This window comes from Pseudochaenichthys georgianus, chromosome 9, assembly GCF_902827115.2.
Source record: "Pseudochaenichthys georgianus chromosome 9, fPseGeo1.2, whole genome shotgun sequence".
NCBI classification, from domain to species: domain Eukaryota; kingdom Metazoa; phylum Chordata; class Actinopteri; order Perciformes; family Channichthyidae; genus Pseudochaenichthys; species Pseudochaenichthys georgianus.
In genome coordinates this window covers 40,926,461-40,951,408 of record NC_047511.1, presented here as the reverse complement: position 1 = coordinate 40,951,408, position 24,948 = coordinate 40,926,461, and the positions used below count along the sequence as shown (strand labels likewise).

At 42.2% G+C, this 24,948-nt stretch overlaps 1 protein-coding gene across 1 annotated transcript in view; it reads right to left on the bottom strand.

Annotated features, from left to right (window-relative positions):
- Positions 1 to 24,948, bottom strand: part of adgrv1 (adhesion G protein-coupled receptor V1) — a 167,874-nt gene that overhangs the window by 91,815 nt on the left and 51,111 nt on the right. The window contains exons 59-84 of the mRNA XM_034092068.1: positions 24,231 to 24,407; positions 23,513 to 23,695; positions 23,222 to 23,401; positions 22,590 to 22,754; positions 22,350 to 22,470; positions 21,664 to 21,787; positions 21,422 to 21,560; positions 20,911 to 21,096; positions 19,280 to 19,515; positions 18,786 to 18,934; positions 18,234 to 18,432; positions 12,858 to 13,077; positions 12,533 to 12,772; positions 11,890 to 12,039; positions 10,282 to 10,502; positions 9,931 to 10,210; positions 9,050 to 9,193; positions 8,699 to 8,870; positions 8,281 to 8,419; positions 6,928 to 7,496; positions 5,972 to 6,235; positions 5,096 to 5,213; positions 4,841 to 5,012; positions 3,242 to 3,484; positions 513 to 920; positions 60 to 232 (exon numbers count right to left, since the gene is read on the bottom strand). Coding sequence (XP_033947959.1) covers positions 60 to 232; positions 513 to 920; positions 3,242 to 3,484; positions 4,841 to 5,012; positions 5,096 to 5,213; positions 5,972 to 6,235; positions 6,928 to 7,496; positions 8,281 to 8,419; positions 8,699 to 8,870; positions 9,050 to 9,193; positions 9,931 to 10,210; positions 10,282 to 10,502; positions 11,890 to 12,039; positions 12,533 to 12,772; positions 12,858 to 13,077; positions 18,234 to 18,432; positions 18,786 to 18,934; positions 19,280 to 19,515; positions 20,911 to 21,096; positions 21,422 to 21,560; positions 21,664 to 21,787; positions 22,350 to 22,470; positions 22,590 to 22,754; positions 23,222 to 23,401; positions 23,513 to 23,695; positions 24,231 to 24,407 — 5,372 coding nt within the window. The remainder of the gene's footprint in view (positions 1 to 59; positions 233 to 512; positions 921 to 3,241; positions 3,485 to 4,840; positions 5,013 to 5,095; positions 5,214 to 5,971; positions 6,236 to 6,927; positions 7,497 to 8,280; positions 8,420 to 8,698; positions 8,871 to 9,049; positions 9,194 to 9,930; positions 10,211 to 10,281; positions 10,503 to 11,889; positions 12,040 to 12,532; positions 12,773 to 12,857; positions 13,078 to 18,233; positions 18,433 to 18,785; positions 18,935 to 19,279; positions 19,516 to 20,910; positions 21,097 to 21,421; positions 21,561 to 21,663; positions 21,788 to 22,349; positions 22,471 to 22,589; positions 22,755 to 23,221; positions 23,402 to 23,512; positions 23,696 to 24,230; positions 24,408 to 24,948) is intronic.

Below are 24,948 nucleotides of genomic sequence, written 5' to 3'. Positions count from 1 at the left end.
GGTGACCTTTAAAAGAAAGAGGGATATCTCCCTCCCCCCGTTTGAAATGGGACACTCACATCGCACATTGACTCTGCGTTAGGAGGGAAAACGCAAACCGCTCGGCCACCTCAGCAAGGTGGCTGAGGCCTCGGGTGTCATCTCTGCTGGGATTGGCCAGCGCACACAGCAGGTCGTAGGTCAGGTTGCGGCTGCTCTCCTGCAGAGGAGTCCTGTTGGCCTCGGCAAGCACCTGATTCAGACCGAACGAACAAGTGAGAGGGATGGAGACATCATATTGAGAAATACCTGGCGTTGCTTTGTTAATCTGTGTGAGTGATCTGCACTTGACTGTCTTTGTCTCCTTTCCCCCTCCTGGCTCTGTCCCTGTCTTTGGTTTTAAGTGATATGCAGCTCTTATGGCACGGTCTCCTTTTAACTGATACACTGTTTTATCTTCAGCTTCCATTAGACTGATTCAGTTTGTAAGTATTAGTTTAAACTTTAAACAAAACGTCTTCAATCAGTCTTACCTTCTCCAGAGCTTCGAGCACAGCGACCATCTGCTCCCGAGACAGAGGCGTAGAGGCCTTATTGATCAGTTCCTGCAGCACCTGGTTTAGTATGAGAGAGTCTAGCGGCTGGTGTAATGCGTCCAGGAGGAGCCACACAGCTTCACTGGCTGCATTCGACACCAGAGTCACATTAGCTATCCCGAACTCAGGGTGCACTCTGGCTCCGCCTGAAGCGTCGAAGAGCTCCACCTGGAAGCGCTTGGGTGTGGGAGAGGAGGAGGCGAGGTCAGGGGTGAGGTAGATCTCCAGAGACGTGTTGCGCTGACCCACAGCGAAGGTTAGAAGGCCCTGTTGTTTAGGGAAGTCCATCCCTGCCTGAGCAGGCCGGATCACAGAGGGACCCACGGCCTCCTCTCTGGGCAGCTCCTGGAGGAACAACAGAAGTGTCTCGTGTTGAGCGGAGTTATGTTGACCAGCAACGTGTGTCCAAGTAAACCTACATGATTCAAATCCATAGGTGTTATTATCATAAGCACATGAGCTACGGTGTAGAAATGGCAATGACATTCTTCTGACCGGAGCTCGTCCAACAACATATATAATAAAATACTAAAATACAAAATAGTGCAAAAAGTCTGTAAATAGAACATGATATGTACAAGAACAGAATATCAAATTAAATAATGTACATTAAAACAAAATTAAATGTATTTTTGTATAACAGGTCAAATTATATTGACATCTAAAGACGACCTCCGTAGTCAGTAGAACAAAAAGCCACAGTTCTAATCCGTTAAGTTCTTTAACGTTATCATACAACAAGACAATTTGATTTAGCTTTTTATTTAATATGAGTTTTACCTCTAGTGTTTTGCCCGCGTGTGAAGGCCTAACGTTGTTCAATGTGTGAGTAATCTATTTCATAGTTTTGCATTCGCCACGCGAGCAGCATCACATCAGGCCAGCCTCATCACTGAGATGTCACTTTTAACTTAAAGGATAACGTGTTTGAAATGTCTGATTTAAAGGACGTTGATAGTGGCTCTCAGAAAGTCATGAAAGGATGCCGCAACAATGTCCGCAACATGTGAAATCAACAGACACGACTGTAGCAACACGTGTACTGAACACGAGGCGAGTTGAACGTGTTGAGAGCTGGGCTTCACAATGTGTCAGAGAGATGAAGGCGGATAACCGGCCGGCCGCGTGTCTCGTTGCTTTTCTGTTGAGTGCACTACTCTTACTTTGATCTCCAATATCAATAAGTGTTAGTGAGTACTCCATGCCCCTGCACTGCGTGTGCTGTAGCCAAGATATCTTTTATCATGATGCCGAGGAGAGGTGAAGGAGGAAGGCAGTGAGATCAAAGAGGAGAGGAAGAGACATCCAATAAAACATGTGTTATTAATATCTCCATAGAGGCAGAATAACTGCTTTATACCTCCATCAAAAGAAAAAAAGATAATTACCAAATGCAATTTAGTTCATGGCATTTCATTTTACAATACCTTTGTGTATCAGTATGCAAAGTTGGTGTTGAATTAGAATTAAACTATGATTACATTTTAAACTAAACTGCTCTCAAGTACTGTCCCAATTCAGATGAAGTGAACATAAAAATCCCTCATTATGCCTCTAATTTAAAAGAAAAGAAAAGTAAGAACAAATGAAATAATTTATGAGAATACATGTCATAACATTAACATATTCGAGGTGGTTTTCAATAACATATCCGTCTATATTTATTTCTCCAAGTTATGTTTTTGTGTGCACTGAGGAGGAGTCTCAAACAGGCGTTTTTTAAGATTGGCTTTAATCAATGTTTGAAAATGAATTCTTCATATATGATGAATGAGAGGTAACGTTTTATTTATGCTATTATTTCCACATATTTCTCTCCATTCTTCCAACAGTGTCGCAGTTTCTCACCTCTCCCGTTGATGTGCGTAGTGCGTACGGATCTTTACATTACGTTAAATGTAGTTTGGTTGACATCTTACAATAAGTGTGTTGAACCAATGCCAATATCTTTCAATAAGCAGAACATTACTAAATGCTATAAACAGTATACTTTAAAACATGTTATGAACCTATACCGGCCAAAGTACAGTTTGCGTGGAGGACCGCACATTTTCCCATCAAGTCTGTTTTTTATAAATCGAAAACATTGCTTAGAAACTGGCGTACGCCATCTTTTGAGCGTACGCACCGTTTATAAATCCCTAGTGTTTACAATATTTATTCTACTGTTCATACATTTATGAATATCGGTCTTATTTATATACTTATCATATGATATAATACATTTTATACCTTTACTGTACATGACTATGCACTTTACTGCTTCAATTGCACTTGTGGTTAGATGATAACTGCATGTTGTTATCTCCCACGTATAAGACGTATCATTTTCTGTTTCTAAATTGGGTTTTTCTATTTTCAATTTTCTTGTGTTTAAAATGTTTTGTACATCATGAGGGTTTCCAGTCTGTGGCCGTAAGGATGGTTTTATTGTCTCGTGCTTTTACATTAGTTTCCTTTTGTCCTATCGGTTTTGTCTAAATGTATTTATGCTACTTTTTTATATTTCTTGATGTACAGCACTTTGGTTAACGCTGTTGTTTTTAAATGTGCTATAAATAAAGTTGGATTGGATTTGAATCCAAACTACTCTAATCATATGTATGCATGTGTGCCATTCACAATATCTGCTTGTGCTTGTATACTACCCCCTCTCTGGTCCTCACCAGAGTGCGGTAGTGCACCGTCATGCTGGAGGCGGTGCTGGCTCGTCGGTGGACCTGCAGACTGATCCTGGTGGTGGTCCGGGTGGCGATGGGCAGCCTGTGACCCACAGAGAAGAACACGACGCCTCGCGGGTCGTCGCTCTCCCTCAGGGTGATGTTGGCGAAGCGGGCGGTCTCATTAATGGCAGCTCCAGCCCCCACCTGATAGATCTCCACCAGGAACCAGGTCCCGGGCTCGGGCTCCTGCAGCAACACAGAGGAGGGATTGTTTTCATTTGTGCAACACTCAATTTGTTATGAATACTTAGGAGCACTCTGTCCTGGGGGGTGGGGGGGCAGCCTGACTCTGTGGAGGTGGGAGACAGGAGGAAGATGAACTGTCATCACTGCTGGACAAAGTGTGTGCTTCTGCTTCACTGGCATTGACTCATGGAGAGACTGTACTTTGGCCAGTACAGGTTCATAACATGTTTTAAAGCAGGGATGTCAAACTCAATTTCATCGCGGGCCACATCAGCATTATGGTTGCACTCAAAGGGCCGGTTGTAACTTTAAGACTATATAAAAATACATATATAAATATATCATATATATAAAATAATGTATAATATTACATCATTGCCTCTGCATTGGATTATCATCGGATAGGGTAATAACTTCATAATTAACTACGTCTGAAAGCAGAAGTCTGGGGCAAATAATTGCAAGTCTTTTCAGTGCGTATGTCCCAAAATGATTTAAAAAGAAAAGCCAAATTCTGGAGAAAAAAGAAATAGAAGTGACATTTTGAAATAAAAATCTAATTCTGAGAAAAAAGAATTCTATGAAAAAATGCATATTTTGAAGAAAAAAAGGCAAATTCTGAGAAAAAAGTCATATTTGAGATGCATTGTGGGACATGTAGTTTATGGGCAACGTGCTTCTGTAGCATGTAACCGTATAATAAACATATTATATTCTTTGCAAGCTCTTGTGGGGCCACAGCAAATGAAGTCGCGGGCTGAATGTGGCCCCCGGGCCTTGAGTTTGACACCCCTGTTTTAAAGTATATACTGTTTATAGCATTTAGTAATGTTCTGCTTATTGAAAGATATTCTACCGGCAGCATTTTGGCATTGGTTCAATACACGTATTGTAATAATAAACTACATTTAATGTAATGTAAAGAGATCCTTCCTTCCTGTACAACTCCACACGCTTAGAGACTATAACATAGTATTTCTAATATTACTAAAATAGCTAATACTGGTTTTGCAATATTTGAAACTCTAACAACTTGTGTGCAGTACATGTAACTCGTTAATCTCCAAGCTTGGTTGTACAATAACTGGCTCCTCCACTACTTTGATATGCTCACTTCCTTTTATAATACTGCTACTTAGCTTTCTACCTTCGATGTGTACTCATTTCTATTTTATTATTCTGTGCTTGGATCTTAAATCAATATGTAAGTCTACTCGTTTTCTCCGCTGCCCTCTTTGATGTCACAATATTAGTTTCCCCATAAGATAAAGATATTAATCTGCAATCCACCTGCGGATAGTGGGGATTTGAAGTTCAGTAAGACGCCAACATGGCCTCCTTCTCTCTCTCTCTCACCTCATCATCATGGACCTCCACAGTGAGGGCGCAGAGAGTCTCTCCTCTCCGACACAGCGCTGTTCCTGACGTCTGCACCAGCTCCCTGCTCAGGTTCACTCCGTTGCTGACAAGAGTTAGAGCTGCTGTGTTGAAGGTCGCTCTCCAGAAGACGTGCAGATCTTCAAAGGCTCTGAACAAAGGGAGAAATACAATACTAACGAAGGAGGAACAAGAAAGACGTTGGAGACAAGAAACATGGAGGGGTTTTATTACCTGTTTTCCTGTCTCTGCAGGTAGAGGAGGGCGGTTCTGTTTTCTGAGTCCTCGTCCAGGACGTGGCCCGTCAGAGAGTTGAGACTGAACCCTAGGATACCGTTATGGAAGTCACTCCCTGGGGTGGATGGAGAGAAGGAGAAAAATAGAAACGGAGAAAAAGAGAAACGGAGAAGGAGAGTACACTTTGAGTTCCATATGACTAATCATTTATTTTTTGATTTCTAAAATCTGAATAAAAAATGTATCTGCCCACCGCGGTGATTATTTTCAAATCTATAAATAAAAAAGCAGCTGGAGACCATGGGTGTTTCTCAATGTCGAGTACGCTTGCTTGGTAGCACATGTCTTCCGAGCGTCTTGCTTCAGAAGCGAGGCAACAATACTTCCTGGCATTCGGAAAACAAAGAGTGGAACAGGCGAGCAAGTGTGCAGGTGTGCGTCATATGAGAGGCCCCACCTTACATTTTCCGCCACAGATTAGGGGAAATTGGTCCGTGCGCAAAGCATTGTGGGGATTTTAAGACCGTGGAGTTTACACATGTGCAGCCTCGAAATGTCTCCAAACGAAGTACGCCGGGCTCGGTAGAATTCCAAGTATGCTGGACATTGGAACAGTCCTTCGGCGGGACTCGATGACGGAGTATGCTTGAAATAGTGGCTCTGAAGCAGCTTTCCTCGACATTGAGAAACACCCCATGTAGCAGTACTGCAAATCAACTGGCATTAGTGAAACTGTCTGGAGGACACTTAATCACTCATGGAGGAACACACAGCAAATACACATATACACATGTAAGACATCATGCAAACAAAACATTACTAAGAATGACTTTTTTTATCTGAAATAAAACACAAAACAAATGTATTTTTTACCGAGGATAGTGATCGTGGCATACGCTCCGAAGCCCTGCTGAGGACTGTCAGTGATCTGCGCCCCCCCCTCCGGGTCACTGAGGTAAATGAAGAACACTTCCTGTCCCTCGGGCTCCGAGTCGTCCAAAATGAGGAGGACCACTTCTGTCTCGTTCTGACCGGCCTGAAGAGACACCATGCTGGACTCCAGGCGGAAGTCCTGCTCCTCCTTCGCCAGGGTCCCAGCAGGGTCCACAGGGAGGGGGGGAGGGGCGGTGCTCCCCTCTGGAAGAAAGAGCACAGCGACAACTTAAAGCAACTGTCAATTCAGTCACTAAATAGTCCACAATGGTGAAGACAAAAGTCAAATTAAAATACAAATGAATAGAAAAATAAATCACTAATTTTGTTTTTTAAATGTGTTTTCATTTTAGATTTTTATACCAATAAGCATCAGTTGCTTCGGATCTGAGTAGACATTTTTCTATTGCTTTTTTTTTTTATTAGCTTTATGTGAGTCCGTCGTGTATTTTTGTATTCATAAAAATGTATTTATTAGTCATTTATAATTAACTATATATACAACTGCATTTATATTTTTATTTTGACAGGTTTCGTGGTGTTGTATAGGCTATGAATATGAGTTAGATGAATGCCTACAAAAACTGAAAAGCTCAATTTTTTTGTATAAAATCAATTTTAAAGTTCACATTTTTATTGAGATTCTTTGTCAACAGTTATTTCTAGTTTTATTTTATAATCCTTTTTTTAGACATTTTAAACTGGCATTATTTTTGCTTCCTTTTAAAAACGTAATTCCTCTTACATGTGTCAACCATTACACACCAAAGCAGATATCTTGAATGTATTAACTGTAAATTAGTTTTTCCACATTTTACTTTTCAATACTATGTTATCTATCTATCTACAGTATCTACTTGGCATTAAACCTGTTTCTGATTCTGACCAACACTCACCTCCGTATGCCCGGACCCGGACCCTCACATCCTGTTCCAGGCTGTCGGACCTCCTCACCCTCAGCACCACCTTCCTCTCCTGCTGCGTCCCCTCCTCCCGGTCCTCAGGGGTCTGCACCAGCCCGGGTCCGATACTCAGCACTCCTCCGGTCACATCGCTGGCTAGGATGGTGACGGAGGCCACGCTGTGACGAGTATTAAGGCGAGGAGAGGAATCCGCCCAAGATAAGTCTGGATTCAGGACTTGAACATCTGTTAAGTTAACTTGGAAGTGCTCGTCGGCCTCTGAGAGGGAGTCGTCCAGGATGGAGAGGCTGAAGGAGGAGTTGGTTTGTTGAGGCGAGTCAAAGACTAATCGTCCGCCTGGCACTGCGATGAAGTCCTGCCCCGCTGCCGCGCTGCCTGAGACTGTTGAGTAGGACAGGCCGGTGCGGTTGCTGCGAGAGCCGTACAGCCTCTGGACGTAAAGCGTTATAGTCTGGATGTCCTCTGCGATCACCAGCTGCCGGGAATCAGGAGCAAACTGGTAGATCCCCAACGGCTCCACTTCTGCTACGGTAAACCCTGACCTGTGCAGGGAGACGGATCTCAGCGTGAGGATACATTCACATAGACATGAGTGTGGCTTACATTTAAACTTTAGGAAATCGGTTTTGGTTTAGTTAAAGTTTGAGCACAGTATATATGTACATTTTTTTTAATTGAACAAGGATGAACCACACAAAAAAACGTAAATGCTAGGCTCTCACCATCTTTAACTCATTTTTGTAACATGCAGTAGGTTTCTGAGCTATTGCACTATTTTATTTGCACTCTTTTACTTTATGATAAGTATATTGTATGTTGCGTTGATGTAGAAGCCTGAGATATAAGATGTTAAATTAACAAAACTATGCTGTAGTTCAGTGTTTCTCAAACCTTTTCATACCAAGGACCACTTAACCAATAAAAAACCACTCGCGGACCACCTAACTCCACAAATATCCAAAATCACATCGTTTTTCTAGAACAGATTAAAAATTGCCTGAAAGTGGTACAAACAAGTTGCAATATGTGTGATGAAGGTGTTGCACTGGGCTATATCATGCAGTTAAAAGTGAAACTTAAGCTTGTTCCATTGCGGAGATATTCCCGCGAGAGTGCGGAAAACTTAAATTCATTTATTTATTTCAAATGTGAAATTTTACCAATATACTCACGGACCACTAGGGGGCGCTCACGGACCACCAGTGGTCCGCGGACCACACTTTGAGAATCACTGCTGTAGTTGATGTGCATATGACAGCCTTTGAATCTTTAAATCATAACATGTATTAACGCCATCAGAACTTTATACCGCTGTGAAGCCGTTACCTGAGCCGGACGGGACCCCCTGCCGCGGGGCTGGAGGCAGCGCTCAGGTGCAGAGCGTAGGAAGCGGCTGCAGACGCATCATCAACAGCCGTCAGAGAAATGGACTGAGTCTTCTCTCCATGGGCCAGGGTCACTGAGCCTGGACGAGCAAAGGAGCACATTAACAACACTATAAAGGCATCTGTCATGTAGTGTTTGACGTCAGCGTGATTGCAAGTGCTCTACGGTAAAAAAAAAGTAGATTATTTTCACATTTGTCCTCGTATCAGAAGCTCAGATTGGCTCACTCGATAACATGTACGATGCATCCGATGAAAAGACATCTGGGTACACGTTATGGTCGATCGAGGTCATTTACACAACATGACACCTCATCTCTGAGTTAACGAAGGCAACGGCTTCTGTCTGAGGGTGTTACCGGAGTGTGGGGTGATAGCTCCCACTCTGAGCCCGGGTGGGGTCTGTCCCGCAGGAAACCCCGCTGTCCACTCCACCCTGATGTCTCCAAACAGACCCGTCCGTGTCACCTTTGCTTCACACGTCCCCGTTTCTATGTTTGATACCTGCAGAGCCAAGGAGGCGAAGCCAACCTGCGCAACGTGAGGGAAGACAGTTAGTATTACTGTTAGCTCCGATTACACGCTGTCAGTGATTACATTCATATGCTCATAGATGATGTCTCTTCCAGCACTGAGACGATATGAGAACATCCCTGAGGAGACATACACCCTAATGACATGTTTATATCAACAAACAAACAACAACTTACATCTGAGCTGGCAGCTTCCTCTGGGACAGTCATGGTAGCAACGGTGGCCTCATGAAGGAGAAGGGGCGGAGGTCCGAGGAGGGGTCCGACCAGTCTGACATCAGTGAGCTCTGCAGTGAAGCTGTCCCCCACTGACAGAAACACCTACAGGGGGAGGGGCAACAACACGTGGTAAGAGATCTTAAAGGTCCCCTATTAAACTGTTTCCCATCAACATATCATAGCTCTCAGGTATATAGAAAACATGGCTCCAAACACCAAACAGATCATTGCAGCATTACCCATAATCCCCTCTGTTTCAGCCCTGTTTCCAAAGTGCTGATTCTCTGTCTGTTACTTCAGATGAAAACAAGGAGCCCCTCCCCACGCCCCTCTGAGAGAGATTTGGTTACAAAGAACTCAATGGTGCTCTAGGAGGAGACTCAGGTGATAAGGGGGGGGGTTACCTTGGTTACACAAGCCAGCAAATCGTTATGACATCATAAAGTGGCCAAAATCTGATCAGCTCAATTTCAGACAGGTTTTTATAAAAATGGATCAGGACAAAAAGAGAGAGAATCTTTGTTCCTGAAACTTTCAGAGTCTCTTTCCACAGAGGGGACACATGTTGATGTAGAAGAGACATGAAGAAGAGGGGACACATGTTGATGTAGAAGAGACATGAAGAAGAGGGGACACATGTTGATGTAGAAGAGACATGAAGAAGAGGGGACACATGTTGATGTAGAAGAGACATGAAGAAGAGGGGACACATGTTGATGTAGAAGAGACATGAAGAAGTGGATTTTGCTTTAAGAGAGCTTAAAAAACAAAAGGAACTTTGGTATTCTAAAAATCATTGCCGGTAGCTACGGTAGCTGCACATGCATGTTCATCCTCACCTGGTTGCTGATGGGTAGGGTGATGGTGCTGAAGCTCTGTCCCTCTCTGAACAGCAGCCGTCCTTCGGCCTGGGCTCCGAGGATCTCCTGGATGTCCATCACTGCACTAACCCCCCCGCTGACCCTATAGCCCACACTGCTGTTTCCAAACAGCCCCTGATGCCGGGTCACATTCAGAACCAGAGCTCTGCTGACCTCAGAGTCCGACACTGATACCATTATGGACATTTCCTCTGGGCTCAGGGCAAAGACGCCGTAGGGCTCGTCGTTAGCGCGCACCCTGAGGACGAGAGAGGACGATTCATTTCAAGTTCACGTAAGTTTTACTACCTGGAGGTCAATATGACAAACCTGATGCGTGTCCTGGTGAGGTTTGGGTTGGCCTCCAGAGTAGCTCCACCCTCCACAGCAGTGAGCCGGACGGTGTAGAGCTCCTCTAGCTCCGGCACCGCGTCAGGCATCAGACTGAGGACGACCTCCGCCTCCCTTTGGCCCTCTGGGATCCTCACGGAGCCAGATGAGACGAGGAAGTCCCCCGCTGTATCTGAGTCGCTCTGGATCTGCCAATGCACCTGAGGAGAGGGAGAAAGTCGGGTTGTATTTACACTTTTTTTTATTATCGAGTATTAAGTAGGGATGTAACGATACCAAAAACTCACGGTACGATATTTATCGCGATTTTGAAAAATAAAGGGAAAAAAATGTGAATTTTTTTTTTTCTTGATTTTTTTTTTCTTTATTAAATAGTAAATCTGATTTGTACTGCATTTTAATAGGATAGTAGTATTTTAAAGTGTCAACAAAATAATAATCAGACCCTGCAATAGGATAAATCAAGTTTCACTTTAGTTTTTCAAGTGACTCAACTCAAACTCTCTAACTCACTCACTCACTCACTCACTCACTCACTCAACTCTAACTCACTCACTCACTCACTCACTCACTCACTCACTCACTCACTCAACTCACTCACTCACTCACTCACTCACTCACTCACTCACTCACTCACTCACTCAACTCTAACTCACTCACTCACTCACTCACTCACTCACTCACTCACTCACTCACTCACTCACTCACTCACTCACTCACTCACTCACTCACTCACTCACTCAGCAGCATCAAGGTTATCTTTTAGGAATATGAGCATGTCCACATTTCCAGGTAGAAGCTGGGATGTTTGGGCGTTTGCAAAATCCCCTGCTGTGGAAAAAACTCTCTTGCTTGGTACTGATGTTGCTGGGACAGAGAGATATGCTTTGGCCATGGGTGACAGCAGTGGGTCAAACTGTGCATTGTCTCTCCACCACTTCAACAACAATACAGTTTTTGCCAAGAAGGTGAGGCTTATCGACAGAGATATAAATATACTGTTGGTACTTGTCAATGTCTCTAGGTGTGTGCATGTAGCCCTGTAAATACGAGGTCCTTTTGGGTTATCTGTTGTTTTATGTTCATGTTGTAACCTACTTGCTGCCATGTTGGACAGGTCTCCCTTGAAAAAGAGATTGATGATCTCAATGGGACCATCTGGTTAAATAAAGGTTTTAAAAAATATATATTAAATAAAGTTTTAAAAAAAATAATTAAAAAAATAAAATATCGCAGTAGATTTTGTCAGTCTCACGACGGTATTGAGACATTTATTTACCGCGATATCGCGATATTCGATATATTGTTACATCCCTAGTATTAAGTGATTACAGGAAAGGTGAAGACAAAGAAAGGGTAACATGTCTATGACTTTAATAAATAAATAATAGGGCACCGAAGCAAACTGAATAATGGGTTTGGACATTGTGTGTAGTATGGCGTGTACAGTATGTGTGTCTTGGGGGGAGGAGACAGGAGAGAGAATATCATGCTTCAATAGTGCTCACAGATAACTAATTCAGTTGGGATAGGCACTCATACTGGGTATGGTTGATTACAAATACATGTATATTGATGAGTTCTCACCGTGATGTTCCCCATGACTCCCTCTCTGCGTGTGACGAGCAGGGACACGTTGAAAGGACCCTCTGCCTCTGTGGATTCATTGTAGACACGCTCCCGGAGAGCATCTTCAGTGAACTGGACTATACCATTCGGGTCTCCAAACTTCTCTATCTGGGAGACGAACAGGAGAGAGGGAATGTGAGCAGGGTGCATCTCGTTACATCAGCTGCAGGAAAAAGTGCTGAGGGTATCAGATTGTGTTATCCTTCTTCAACGACCCTAACTGATTCATGACTAACTACCTATTAGGCGTTATACGATGACGGTGCATTCCTATGTATTTGATATCCATGTATTCCTGTTGTATCGCCTTATTTGTTTCATGTCTGACCTTTTGAAAGAACATACATAACATTCATCTGTTTGCAACTCATATATCAATATTCTGCATATGGACTATTCTGCACTGTTTTCTATTCTATTCTATTTACTTGTACTATTTGATCTGTTTTATTGTTGTTGCCCTGTTGGAGGAGCCTGAGATATAAGATGTTCATTGTCATAACTACACTGTTGCTATGCACACATGACAATAAAAGCCTGGAAACTTCTTACAATCTTACTGTTATGATTATTACTTTTACAAAAAACCATAATCCAGTACCTTCAGTGTGATGGAACCAGCCTGAGGATCCACCTCCAGCTCTCCAGACAGAACACTGAGCTCTATCACAAATGTCTCCTCCACCTCCACTTCCCCATGAGGAAGGATCCTCAGCTCTAAGGTCTGTACGCCCTCCTCTCCATCGCTGAAGAAGAAGGAGCCGCTCACAGGCTCTCTAATGTCTGTGTTTAATGGGGGGAGGAGCGCTCTGCTGTTAGGGCCTCGGATGATCCAAGCGACCTGCGAAAGATAACACAAGTTTGAATTCGTCCATGATGAAGAATTCCAGAGAAACTGAAGTGATGTAAGAGATTGTTTGTCGTACAGTTGCGTTGCCCACTAGGCCTCCTGCCCTCTCTAAAACCAGAGAGAGTTTGCGGGTGGAGTTGGGGTTGTCCACGGTGATCAGGCTTTCGTTCAGGAAACGGACCACCCCACTCGGAGAGTCACTTTTGGAGATGGTAACCCTGGCAACCTGCTGAGAGCCCAGCACTGCTCCCCCCGTAGCTCCAACCAGCAGGACCTCAAACACCTCGGCAGACTCACTGGGGAACAAAATGTAGTATTGAATAGTATATATAATAAATATAATAGTATGTAGTCTTGAGGCTTTAAAAACAATGATTAGGTTGGCGCTGTGTCTGGAGCTCTTCAGTATTTGATGAACCTGTTTCATTTTAAATTCTATGCACATATCAAAATCAGAATTGCAAGTTTATGCCAAGTAGGTGAACACATCTTGGTGTTTTGGTGCATAAACATACATACCTACAAATAAAACAATGATAACAAACTAATGTTAAGAAACCTATTAACAATGTGGGCTTCGTAAATAATTGGACAGCCTTCTGGGGAAAACCTGGTCTGATTAAGAGAGACGGCATTCACCCTACTTTGAAAGGTGCAGATCTCATTTCGGCAAACATTTCAGGGCTTTGTGGACGTAATCCATGACAAACTGGAGTTGAGACCAGGAGGCAGAGTCGCAGTCTTACACGCTTCTCTGCGCTCTCTCCTAGGCAGTCACCCATAGGAATCCCGAACCCAATAAAATACCCAATATTAGCGGTGTGTGTGTCTGCCCAAGGACAATTTAAGGTAAAACCTAATAGAGGTGTCATACATAATAACCTAATAAAAGTAAATGTAACAACTACTACAGTGCAACAAAACAGGAAGATTAAATGTGGTCTCTTAAACATAAGATCTCTAGCATCTAAAGCAATATTGGTAAATGATTTAATATCAGATTATAATATTGATATATGCTGTCTCACTGAAACTTGGTTGAGACATGAAGAATATGTCAGCATAAATGAGGCCACTCCACCCAGCCATGTCAACACTCATATTGCTCGAGGCACGGGCCGAGGAGGTGGAGTTGCAGCAATCTTTGACTCAAGTTTACTTATCAATACTAAACCAAAATGTAATTATACCTCTTTTGAAAGCCTCGTTTTTAGTCTTACGCATCCGACCTGGAAAACTTTGCAGCCAATCTTATTTGTTACAGTGTATCGTGCACCAGGTCCTTATTCAGAATTCTTATCAGAATTCTCTGAGTTTTTATCAACTTTGGTTCTTAAAACAGACAAAGTAATTATCGTAGGTGACTTTAATATTCATGTTGACGATGATAAAAATAGCCTTACTGTTGCATTTAACTCTATATTAGATTCTGTTGGTTTCTGTCAGAGTGTAAATAAACCAACCCACTGTTATAATCACACTCTCGACCTTGTTCTGACTTATGGTATTGAAATTGAGCAACTATTAGTCGAACCGCATAATCCTGCTTTATCCGACCATTTCTTAGTAACTTTTGAAGTACTGTTACTAGACTACAAAGCATTAGTCAAAAGTCAAATCTGTTAGTGCTATAGCCACATTTAAGGAAGAGATTCAACCAATACTTAACTCGATAGCATGTCTGCATGTAGGGGAGGAAACTTATACAAAATGTACACCACCCCAAATTGATCATGTTGTTGATAGTGCTACAGATGCGCTGCGAATAAAATTAGACTCTGTTGCTCCTTTGAAAAAGAAGAAAATAAAACAACATAGATTAGCTCCATGGCATAATGACGAAACCCGCAAAATAAAGCAAAAGTCGAGACAACTTGAAAGGATATGGCGTTCCACTAAACTTGAAGAATCTCGTTTAATTTGGCATATTACTCTCAATGAATATAAGAAAGCACTGCGTAAAGCGAGAGCAGCCCACTACTCTTCATTAATAGATGAGAATAAGAATAATGCAAGATTTCTCTTCAGCACTGTAGCCAGGCTGACAGAGAGCCACAGCTCCATTGAGCCTTCTATTCCCATAGCACTCAGTAGTAATGATTTTATGTGCTTTTTTAACGATAAAATTGTTACTCTTAGAAACAAAATTAATGACCTCTTGCCTTCGACCAGTGTAGTGTTATCAACAGCTCCCGGAATCGTAAGTTCTAATATTACACTAGATAGTAAACTAGAATGCTTTTCAGCCATTAACCTTGAACAATTACATTCAATGATTTTCTCTTCTAAACCATCAACGTGCATGTTAGACCCAATTCCAACTAAGCTGTTGAAGGAAGTTTTTCCATTAATTAGCACTTCTTTATTAAATATTATGAATATGTCTTTATTATCAGGCTATGTTCCACAATCATTCAAAGTAGCAGTGATAAAACCGCTTCTTAAAAAGCACAACCTCGATCCAGAGGTTTTAGCCAACTATAGACCTATTTCTAATCTTCCGTTCCTCTCAAAAATTCTTGAGAAAGCGGTCGCAAAACAGTTGTGTGATTACTTAAAAAACAATGATTTATTTGAAGATTTTCAGTCTGGCTTTAGAACACATCATAGCACAGAGACAGCTCTGGTTAAAGTCACAAATGATATTCTAATAGCCTCAGACAAGGGACTTGTCTCTATTCTTGTTTTGCTCGATCTTAGTGCTGCATTTGATACTATCGACCATGATATCCTATTGCAAAGACTAGAGCACTTAGTTGGCATACAGGGAACTGCTTTAGGCTGGTTTAGGTCCTATCTATCTGAACGCTCTCAGTTTGTACGTGTTAACGATGAATCTTCCACGCAAACCAAAGTTAGCCATGGAGTGCCACAGGGCTCAGTGCTCGGACCTATTTTGTTCACATTATATATGCTTCCGTTAGGCAATATTATAAGGAATCATTCTGTAAACTTTCATTGTTATGCGGATGATACTCAACTATATTTATCAATCAAGCCTGATGAAATTAATCATCTAAATAAAATTCAAATTCAATTTTAAGGACTTAAAAACGTGGATGACCTTAAACTTTTTGATGTTAAACACGACCAAAACTGAAGTTATTGTACTTGGCCCGAAGAATCTACGAAACAAATTATCTAAAGACATACTAACTATGGATGGCATTAATTTGGCCTCCAGTGAGACTGTAAGGAATCTTGGTGTTATATTTGATCAGGATTTATCCTTTAACGCCCACATAAAATCAATTTCAAGGACCGCCTACTTCCATCTACGTAACATTGCAAAAATCAGGCATATCTTGCCTCAAAACGATGCAGAGAAACTAGTCCATGCATTTGTTACTTCTAGGCTGGATTATTGTAACTCTTTATTATCAGGGAGTACTAAGAAGTCAATCAAGTCGCTTCAGCTGATTCAAAATGCTGCGGCTCGTGTACTAACCAGAGTTAGGAAAAGGGACCACATTACTCCTGTTCTGGCTGCCTTACACTGGCTCCCTATAGAACACAGGATAGAATTTAAAATTCTTCTTCTCGCCTACAAAGCCCTTAATGGGCAGGCGCCATCTTACCTTAAAGAACTCATTATATCCTACTGTCCTACTAGGGCATTGCGTTCCAAGAATGCAGGGTTGTTGGTTGTTCCTAGAATCTTTAAAAGTACAATGGGAGCCAGAGCCTTTTCTTATCAAGCTCCACATTTGTGGAATCAGCTTCCAGTTTGTGTTCGGGCGGCAGACACCCTATCCGTTTTTAAGAGTGCGCTTAAGACCTTCCTTTTTGATAAAGCTTATAGTTAGGGCTGATTAGATTCAGCCCCTAGTTTTGCTGATATAGGCTTAGTTTGTCGGGGGACATCTTACTTCTTCCTTCTCTCTGTCTATACCCGTGTACACTCATGTTCCGATTAACCCAGCTTCCCCAAATGTCTTTCTTTTTGGTGTCTATATACGCTGGGATCCGGAGTCATGGATGATCCTGCGGTCCTGTGTCCTGGATCGCGAGCGCTGGATCTTGAGTCGTGGCTGTGGTCCTGGATCATAGGTCCTGGATGGATATCCTCGTGGATTCATATTCCTATTATACACACATGCATTTCCAAACATTTGGACTACCTATGTTGCAAATGTATTATCTTTTCAATTTACACACGGCATCTATTGCACGTCTGTCCGTCCTGGGAGAGGGATCCCTCCTCTGTTGCTCTCCCTGAGGTTTCTCCCATTTTTCCCTTTAAACTGGGTTTTCTTTGGAAGTTTTTCCTTGTACGATGTGAGGGTCTAAGGACAGAGGGTGTCGTATTGTCATACTGATATTCTGTACACACTGTGAAGACCACTGAGACAAATGTAACATTTGTGATATTGGGCTGTATAAATAAACATTGATTGATTGATTGATATTATAATATTCAATTATAGCACATTTACATTGAATATGGATGATATTTCTCTTACTCCAGCATTTTTACTGCACAATAGAAATGTCATTTTTTTTTTTTTTTCTTAATGGTACTGTTTGTCATTGTCAACAACTAAGCTGTATATATTGTGCACGTGAACATAAAGCCTGTTCATCTTAAAATTCAGTTTTTATTTAATTTAAAGTCTGAGATGTAAATTGATGTAACCTGCTGAGGATTAACCTTAAATGTCTTAAATGTAACTAAATGTCGCTCTAAGTTTAGATAAAGTAATTAAGCTAGCACAGAAAATGGGTGTGTGCTTGTTACGGCCGCCGCTGCCTTCTATCTGCCCATTGACCTTCCAGTAAGTGTTTGCAGCTGCGTGTGATATGTAAATGAGCTGTGCCATTGCCCCGACGCCATTGGATACCGGTTGTGCTGTCGGATTGGAGCATGCCGGGCTCGACCCTCCAATCCCCGGGGACAACTACAAGACCGTGTGTACCGTGTTAGTCGGGTTAGTCGGGAGAGGTCTGAATCTGTGTCAGACGTCTCTCGGCTCTCGCTCCGTACATTCTGTGTTAGTAGTTCAGTTAACAGCGGTTAACTTAGTTGTTTGTATATGTGTGCTTATACCTGTATTCTGCTTATTTAAGGAACAACGTTAACTGTGGTTCATTCGTCTCCAACCTGAGTTTTATAATAGCCTGTTTTTTCTTTAGAAGTGAGGCTTTCTTTTGTTTGTTTGTTTGTTAGTCATGTTGCTCGTGTGCTAACTTGTTAAAACTCGTATTTAAAGAGTCTACCTTAGTTCCTTCTGTTGTTTATGTAAACCAGTGCCTTTGTGGCCATTTGTTTTCATTGTGGCTGTTTGTTGCCTATTCTAGTGCACGCTTCCATTGAACAACTTCCTATCTACCAAACTCAACTGGTTATATGTTACTTTCCACGAGCCGCGACGTAACAGTGCTAAATAAAGAAATACACATCTTATGGATTCAGCTAGACATTTGTTCCGATGTTATCAAGTTGTAGTCTCACCTGTCGAGGTCGTCTATAATCGTGACATTGATGAAGCTGACATTCTGGCCATTGAGGAACGTCACTGAGTCGTTGTTTAGGATGAAGTCGAGGTCAGGGGTCGCACTCAGGCCTCTGGAAGTGAACTGAGCTGAGACCCGTCCATAAGAGCCCACTCTCCTCACCACCGGGATCAGCACAGAGCCCACGTCCTCTTCGACTGGGAGGAAGGAAACCACAAGCAACATGGATTCGACATATACAGTATTAACTCTCTTATTTTCTGAATCAAATGTTTGTGTTGCTTTTTAACCGGCAAAGATACACATACGATGAGGGGACAATACCAGCTCACAAAATAGAATAACACATACAGCAAAGAACCAAAACCACACATGACATGTTAGAGGTACATTCGTCCCATTTCAATATGTCTTGCGCCACCTTGTAGTCATTTCTGGAAATGTATTTTTTTCTTAGAAAAGTATTTTCTCGACACCATAAATTCAGATAACAGCCTACAAGTAAATGTTGATTGTTTCACATTTCACCAAATAGGGCTTCTACACGTACCTGTAATGTTGAGATAATCCTGCCTGAACTCCAGGATCCCCTCAGCGTTGTCATTCTTCAGTATGACCACAGCCAGAGAAGAGATGTTTCCTATATCTGGAGGCTGATCCAGCTGGAGACCGCCCTCCCTCACGCTGTAATCCACACCACTGACCACCAGAGGGAGACACAGGACGCAGAGTCACTGACAGAGCACTCGACACGGCAACATGGACACTAACCGAAAGCTCCACATTGCACATTTTAAGAATAGCTTATACATCCTTTGTACCTGTAACTCATCACCTGTTGAAGCTACTATGGACATACCAACACATAACATGTACTAATATACTCAAATATATCTTAATTAATTTAAAACGTTGCACTTAAACTTGATTAAATTAGATATACTTACTTTAATCTAATAAATATAGGTATCTCTATCCTTACCACTCTGTAACATTGCAAATGTCCCCGCTGTGGGACGAGTAAAGTATTTCTGATTCTGATACCTGACATTGAGCAGCTCCATGTCGGTGATGCTGAGCAGGAACATCTCACTCTCCTCTGGAAGGTCGTCGTCCTGGATGTGCAGAGTGAGCTGTTCTGAGGTCTGTCCTGGGGAGAAGAGGAGTCGTCCTGAAGCTGGAGCGAAGTCCTCTCCGCTGACCGCTGTGCCTCCTACGGTCTGATAGCTCACCCACACACTGCCCACACTGCCTGCAGAGCGACTCACCGTCACATTCACCTAGAGAGAGAACATCACATGGCTTAGGGTTGTACAGGCGACCGCTCATTTGGGAATGAGCCTTATCCACCATGTAGCAGATCCAGAGACGGCAAAAGTACACACATCCTTTACTCAAGTAGAAGAAGGACAGATACTCGTCTTTAAAAATACTCTGGTGAAAGTAGAAGTACTGACTAAACTTCTTTACTCAAGTAAAAGTAAAGAGGCTTTGAAGTGTACTTCAGTAAAAAGTACCCATAACCAGCAGCTGCTTTAAAGAGTACCTGACCTCCCTTTATATTAATAGAACAATTATGTCATTGTTAGCTAATGAATGTTTCCATGCCGACCAACGGCAACATGACAACGTTTCCATTGGTCCCTCTTCTTTAGAGAAGACCAGGAAATGATGGATACACGGATCGTGTTCAAATCAATAGGCACGCAATGACTCTAAAGAATAATGATCACGCACCAAACACACATTCAGACTAAAGGAACCAGCTGTTTGGAAAATGAGAGAAGTAGAAAGTACAGGTATTTGAGTTCAACATGTAAGAAGTAGAAAGTACAGGTATTTGTGTTCAACATGTAAGAAGTAGAAAGTACTGGTATTTGTGTTCAACGTGTGAGAAGTAGAAAGTACAGGTATTTGAGTTCAACATGTAAGAAGTAGAAAGTACAGGTATTTGTGTTCAACATGTAAGAAGTAGAAAGTACAGGTATTTGAGTTCAACGTGTAAGAAGTAGAAAGTACAGGTATTTGTGTTCAACATGTAAGAAGTAGAAAGTACAGGTATTTGAGTTCAACATGTAAGAAGTAGAAAGTACAGGTAATTGTGTTCAACATGTAAGAAGTAGAAAGTACAGGTATTTGTGTTCAACATGTAAGAAGTAGAAAGTACAGGTATTTGAGTTCAACATGTAAGAAGTAGAAAGTACAGGTATTTGGGTTCAACATGTAAGAAGTAGAAAGTACAGGTATTTGAGTTCAACATGTAAGAAGTAGAAAGTACAGGTATTGTGTTCAACATGTAAGAAGTAGAAAGTACAGGTATTTGTGTTCAACATGTAAGAAGTAGAAAGTACAGGTATTTGGGTTCAACATGTAAGAAGTAGAAAGTACAGGTATTTGAGTTCAACATGTAAGAAGTAGAAAGTACAGGTATTTGAGTTCAACAAGTAAGAAGTAGAAAGTACAGGTATTTGTGTTCAAAATGTAAGAAGTAGAAAGTACAGGTATTTGTGTTAGAAACGTAAGAAGTAAAAGTAAAAAGTTGTCAGAAAAATAAGTAGTGGAGTAAAGTACTGATACCAGAAAAATGTACTTAAGTACAGTAACAAAGTATTTGTACTCCACTACTTCCCACCTCTGAGCAGATCTCATAATCAGTCTCATGTTGTTGATCTCACCTTTCCCTCCTCCTCGGACGCCATGATCTGCTGCTGGGTGAAGGAGAACCGGCCGTAGGGGTTGTCGCTGGCGGCCATTATAATCGTGGCGTGTTTAGCTATGGGACTGATCTCCAGGCCCGAGGTGGCGGAGGTCAGAGTGAGCTGGAACTCACGCCGCTCTTCAGGAAGTTCATCATCCAGAGCCTGCAGGCATGACAGACATGACACAGACATATTTTATAGAGAACAAAACATGATGATGCATCTCGGTCTGTGGGTATATTCTGGATACATTGACATATCATACTTATGTATATATAATAACTTGCTTTATGTTTTTTTTTTGTTAATGTGTAAATTCAACATGTATATTTTCTACTTTTTTGTTTATTTCTACTTGTATTGTACAATGCCATGTCTTTTATGCCGCTGCAACACAAACATGTCCCAAATTGGGATCAATAAAGTACTATTTTATCTTATCTTATCCATTGTTCTTGCAAACTGTGCAATCTATTTCATGCAGTACCTTCAGGGTAATGGTGGCAGCAGACTGTCTGTCTCTCATAGTCACCGTGCCAGAGATCTCTTCAAACTGAGAGACCGCAGCAGCAGTGATGTTCCAGTACACCAGGACCTCTCCGAACACACCCGGACCCCGCACCAGGCTGGAGGAAACACAGATGTACACAAGCATTTTAAACATGACATTATTGATTAATAAACCTCTCTCGTATTTGTTTCCCCAGGTTAGTTTGAAGGTCATCTCACCTGGCCACTGCACTGCCGTTGTAATCTCCCTGAGGTTCTCCAATGAGGATGTTCCTGGAGGCCTCTTCTATCCCAACAATCCCCAGCGCAGCTTTGTCCGCCCGGAGAGTGATGGTGGCGATGCCTAGAGGAGCAAAGACGATAACAGGGCAAGACGGATACGTGAGTGGGCAAGTAATTGTGTACATGTGTGTGTTTGTGTGACGTCATGAGGGGGACAGACTGGTTGATGTAGTTATTTGACGTCAACTTTGATATCAAGTTACTACTATTACTTTTTATCCAGGCCCCTTTTGTATCGTGTTTTATATGTGTCACACTGTGGGACTGCGAGAAACGGTATTTAAAATATTCTGTGTGTTTAAATATGTCGAATTCTTGACAATAAAGCTGACTTTGACTTTGAAGTTGACTTCACATTGACATTCGTTTTTTGATTCACTTGAGTCACACTTGAAAATACATGAAGTAAAGGTTAGGGTACTTCCAATATCAAGTAGATGAAGAAGAAGGGGCTGGGTTTTTACTCTGATCTCCAGCACTTTTTCAGATATGTCAAGACTCAATTGATTCGATTGAAATTCGTCTTCCTTTCAACGCTCCTCCTAAGTGTTTCTACCAGTTTTCAGATCCTATTCTTCATCAACTAAAGCACGAGCGGTGATGTTCTTTTAATAAATACTGACCATGTAAGGGGTCGATGACAGCCCCACTGCCAGCAGGAAACAGACGGACAGTGAAGTGCTCATCTCCTTCCAGTGTGGTGTCAGCGAGGGCTCTGATCACAAGCGTCTTCATCGACTCCGTCTGGGAAGTAGAGCAGACTTCATGAAGCCGTGTCGTGTCCAGCACATATAGATACATGATATCCTCCCAATGTTGTTATTACTGTACAGTATGTAGTCTAACCATCCATGTTACTGTACCTCAGTGAAGACTAGCGTTCCATTAAAGGGTAGGAGGTCTCCTGAAGCGCCGTCTTCAAGCTGCCACCTCAGAGTCACCGAGCCCTCGCCTCCCGCACTACGCAGCACTGTGAGGGTCGCCATGGCAGCAGGATCGTCCACAAACTCTGGCTCACTGACAGTGACCTAAGAATGGATTGAGTCGGATGATTATTTGTAATATTGAAAAATGTAAAGATTGAACTCTGAGGAAAAAGGTATAAATAAGTTGAGAAACACAGGGTTAACTGTTTAGGATGTAATGTTATACGCTGCTACTAAATAAAGAAACGTCTTGCAATCCTAACCTCGGATCCAGACCATTTGACTATAAACTATTTTTAATAACTCACAGAGACAAGTCATTTAAATTAGAGAAAAATGTTTTACTCACTTCCGCTTTACAATAAGGAATATAATATTAACCAAAATGAACCCTACTAAAAACAGAAGGAAAAGAAAGACAAATACAATTGACTTCAAACTAGTAAGCACAACACAGAAGTTGAAGTATAATAATTAACATATTATAAAGATGTCAGATTGGGTTTGTTGTACAAGTAAGGAAAGTGTCTTTAAGTCCCTCAGGTTCACACTTAGTCATTTAAACTCACCTCCAGTTCCTGAAAACCAAATCGTCCGAGAGGCGAGTCGTTGGGTGGGACGCTGACGGTTACAGAGGTCACTTCTCCAAGTCGAGCTCCACCAATCACACGCAGCAAATTCACTCTGAAGGTCTCTAAAGTCTCCACACTTTCATCATCAAGGATAGCAATGGCAATGGTGGCTTCGCTCTGAAATGAAGGATGTAAAAACACAAGCTCACACACTGGTGGGTGTATGCAATAACCGGTGTACATTTTGACATCATGGTTGCTGTGAGGGCAAAGCATTTATCTGTGTACCTGTCCATCTTGGAAGGTGATGTTCCCCGATGAGGGGCTGAAGTCGCTCAGGTCAGCAGTGATTGGCTGAGCCTCCCAGTAGGCGACCAGTCTCCCAGTCGTTCCTGCGAGTCGCACCACTGACAGATGGAGGGTGTTGTCTGGTGGAGGAATTTCATATGCCAGCACGCTTCCGGCGATATCCTGAGCGAAGTATGTTGAAATAATGTTTAATTAGGATTTCATATTATGAGTAGTTTGTGTCACTATTGCAGCAGTTTTTTTCTTTCTAATTAAGCTCTTTAGGAACCAAAACAGGTTTGCAAACTGCATGAAATCATTCTTAAATATTCTCATATCACACATAAGATTGAATGTATTTTATGATCATGTTAGGGGCTGCAAAACTAATACGAAAAAATCGCAACATTGACTAGTGAAATATATCTAAATAACAATAAGCGCAATATTTGGTAAAGGCTAAATAAAATTAAAATGGTGAGAAAATTCTAACTACTGTAAATATTCTGAATTCTGAAGTGTTATGGTGCTGCAGAGAAATCTCGGTGTGCTCCGGAATTAAAATAAAATCCTTGTTTTGTACAGATCCTCAAAAAATAAGACGGCGTTTCTGATATATTTCTCAATGATAAAGTAAATAGCATTTCAAAAATCATACTCTCCAATAAAACAAATCATATTGCAATTTCAGATGTGTGTCACAGAGTCTGAGCCTCACCTCAGACACATTGAACTGCAGGATCCCTCGGGGGTCATCGTTCTCCTGGATGGAGACCTCTGCCACCTCCAGGCCCGGCCTCTTCACGGTGGGCTGCCCCGCCCCCACGGACCCTCCTATGAGCTCCACAGCGGTGATGTTCACCAGGAAACTCTCCGCCAGCTCTGGGATGTCATCCTAACACAAACACACATGAAGAGTTGTTGTCATCACATATGATATTGAATCCCCACTCACACAGGCAACAACAAGCAGCTATATGTGTTGTTACGGTAACGGTTGAAGGGGATGTGTTCTGGTTTGGTGTGTCTGCAACAAAAATGTATTGGCAGAAGAGCGTTCGTGTTCAAAGCCCCAACAGACTGGAATACTTGACCTGCTGCCATTAGATCCCTTGCATCATTGGGTATGTTTAAGCATGCATTACCATCTCACTTTCAGCTGGTCTGCTGTTGTTGTTGTTGTTGTTGTTGTTGTTGTTGTTGTTGATGAAACTGATCTATTAGACGCTACTGTCTATCAAATTGTAATGATTGTAATGCGAGTTATGACCGAAAGAACGAGATCGAGGATACAAGCGGTCGAGATGGGTTTCCTCCGCAGGGTGGCTGGTGTCTCCCTTAGGGATAAGGTCACCCCAGTCATCAGGGAGGGACTCGGAGTTGAGCCGCTCCTCCTTCGCGTCGAAAGGAGCCAGTTGAGGTGGTTCGGGCACCTA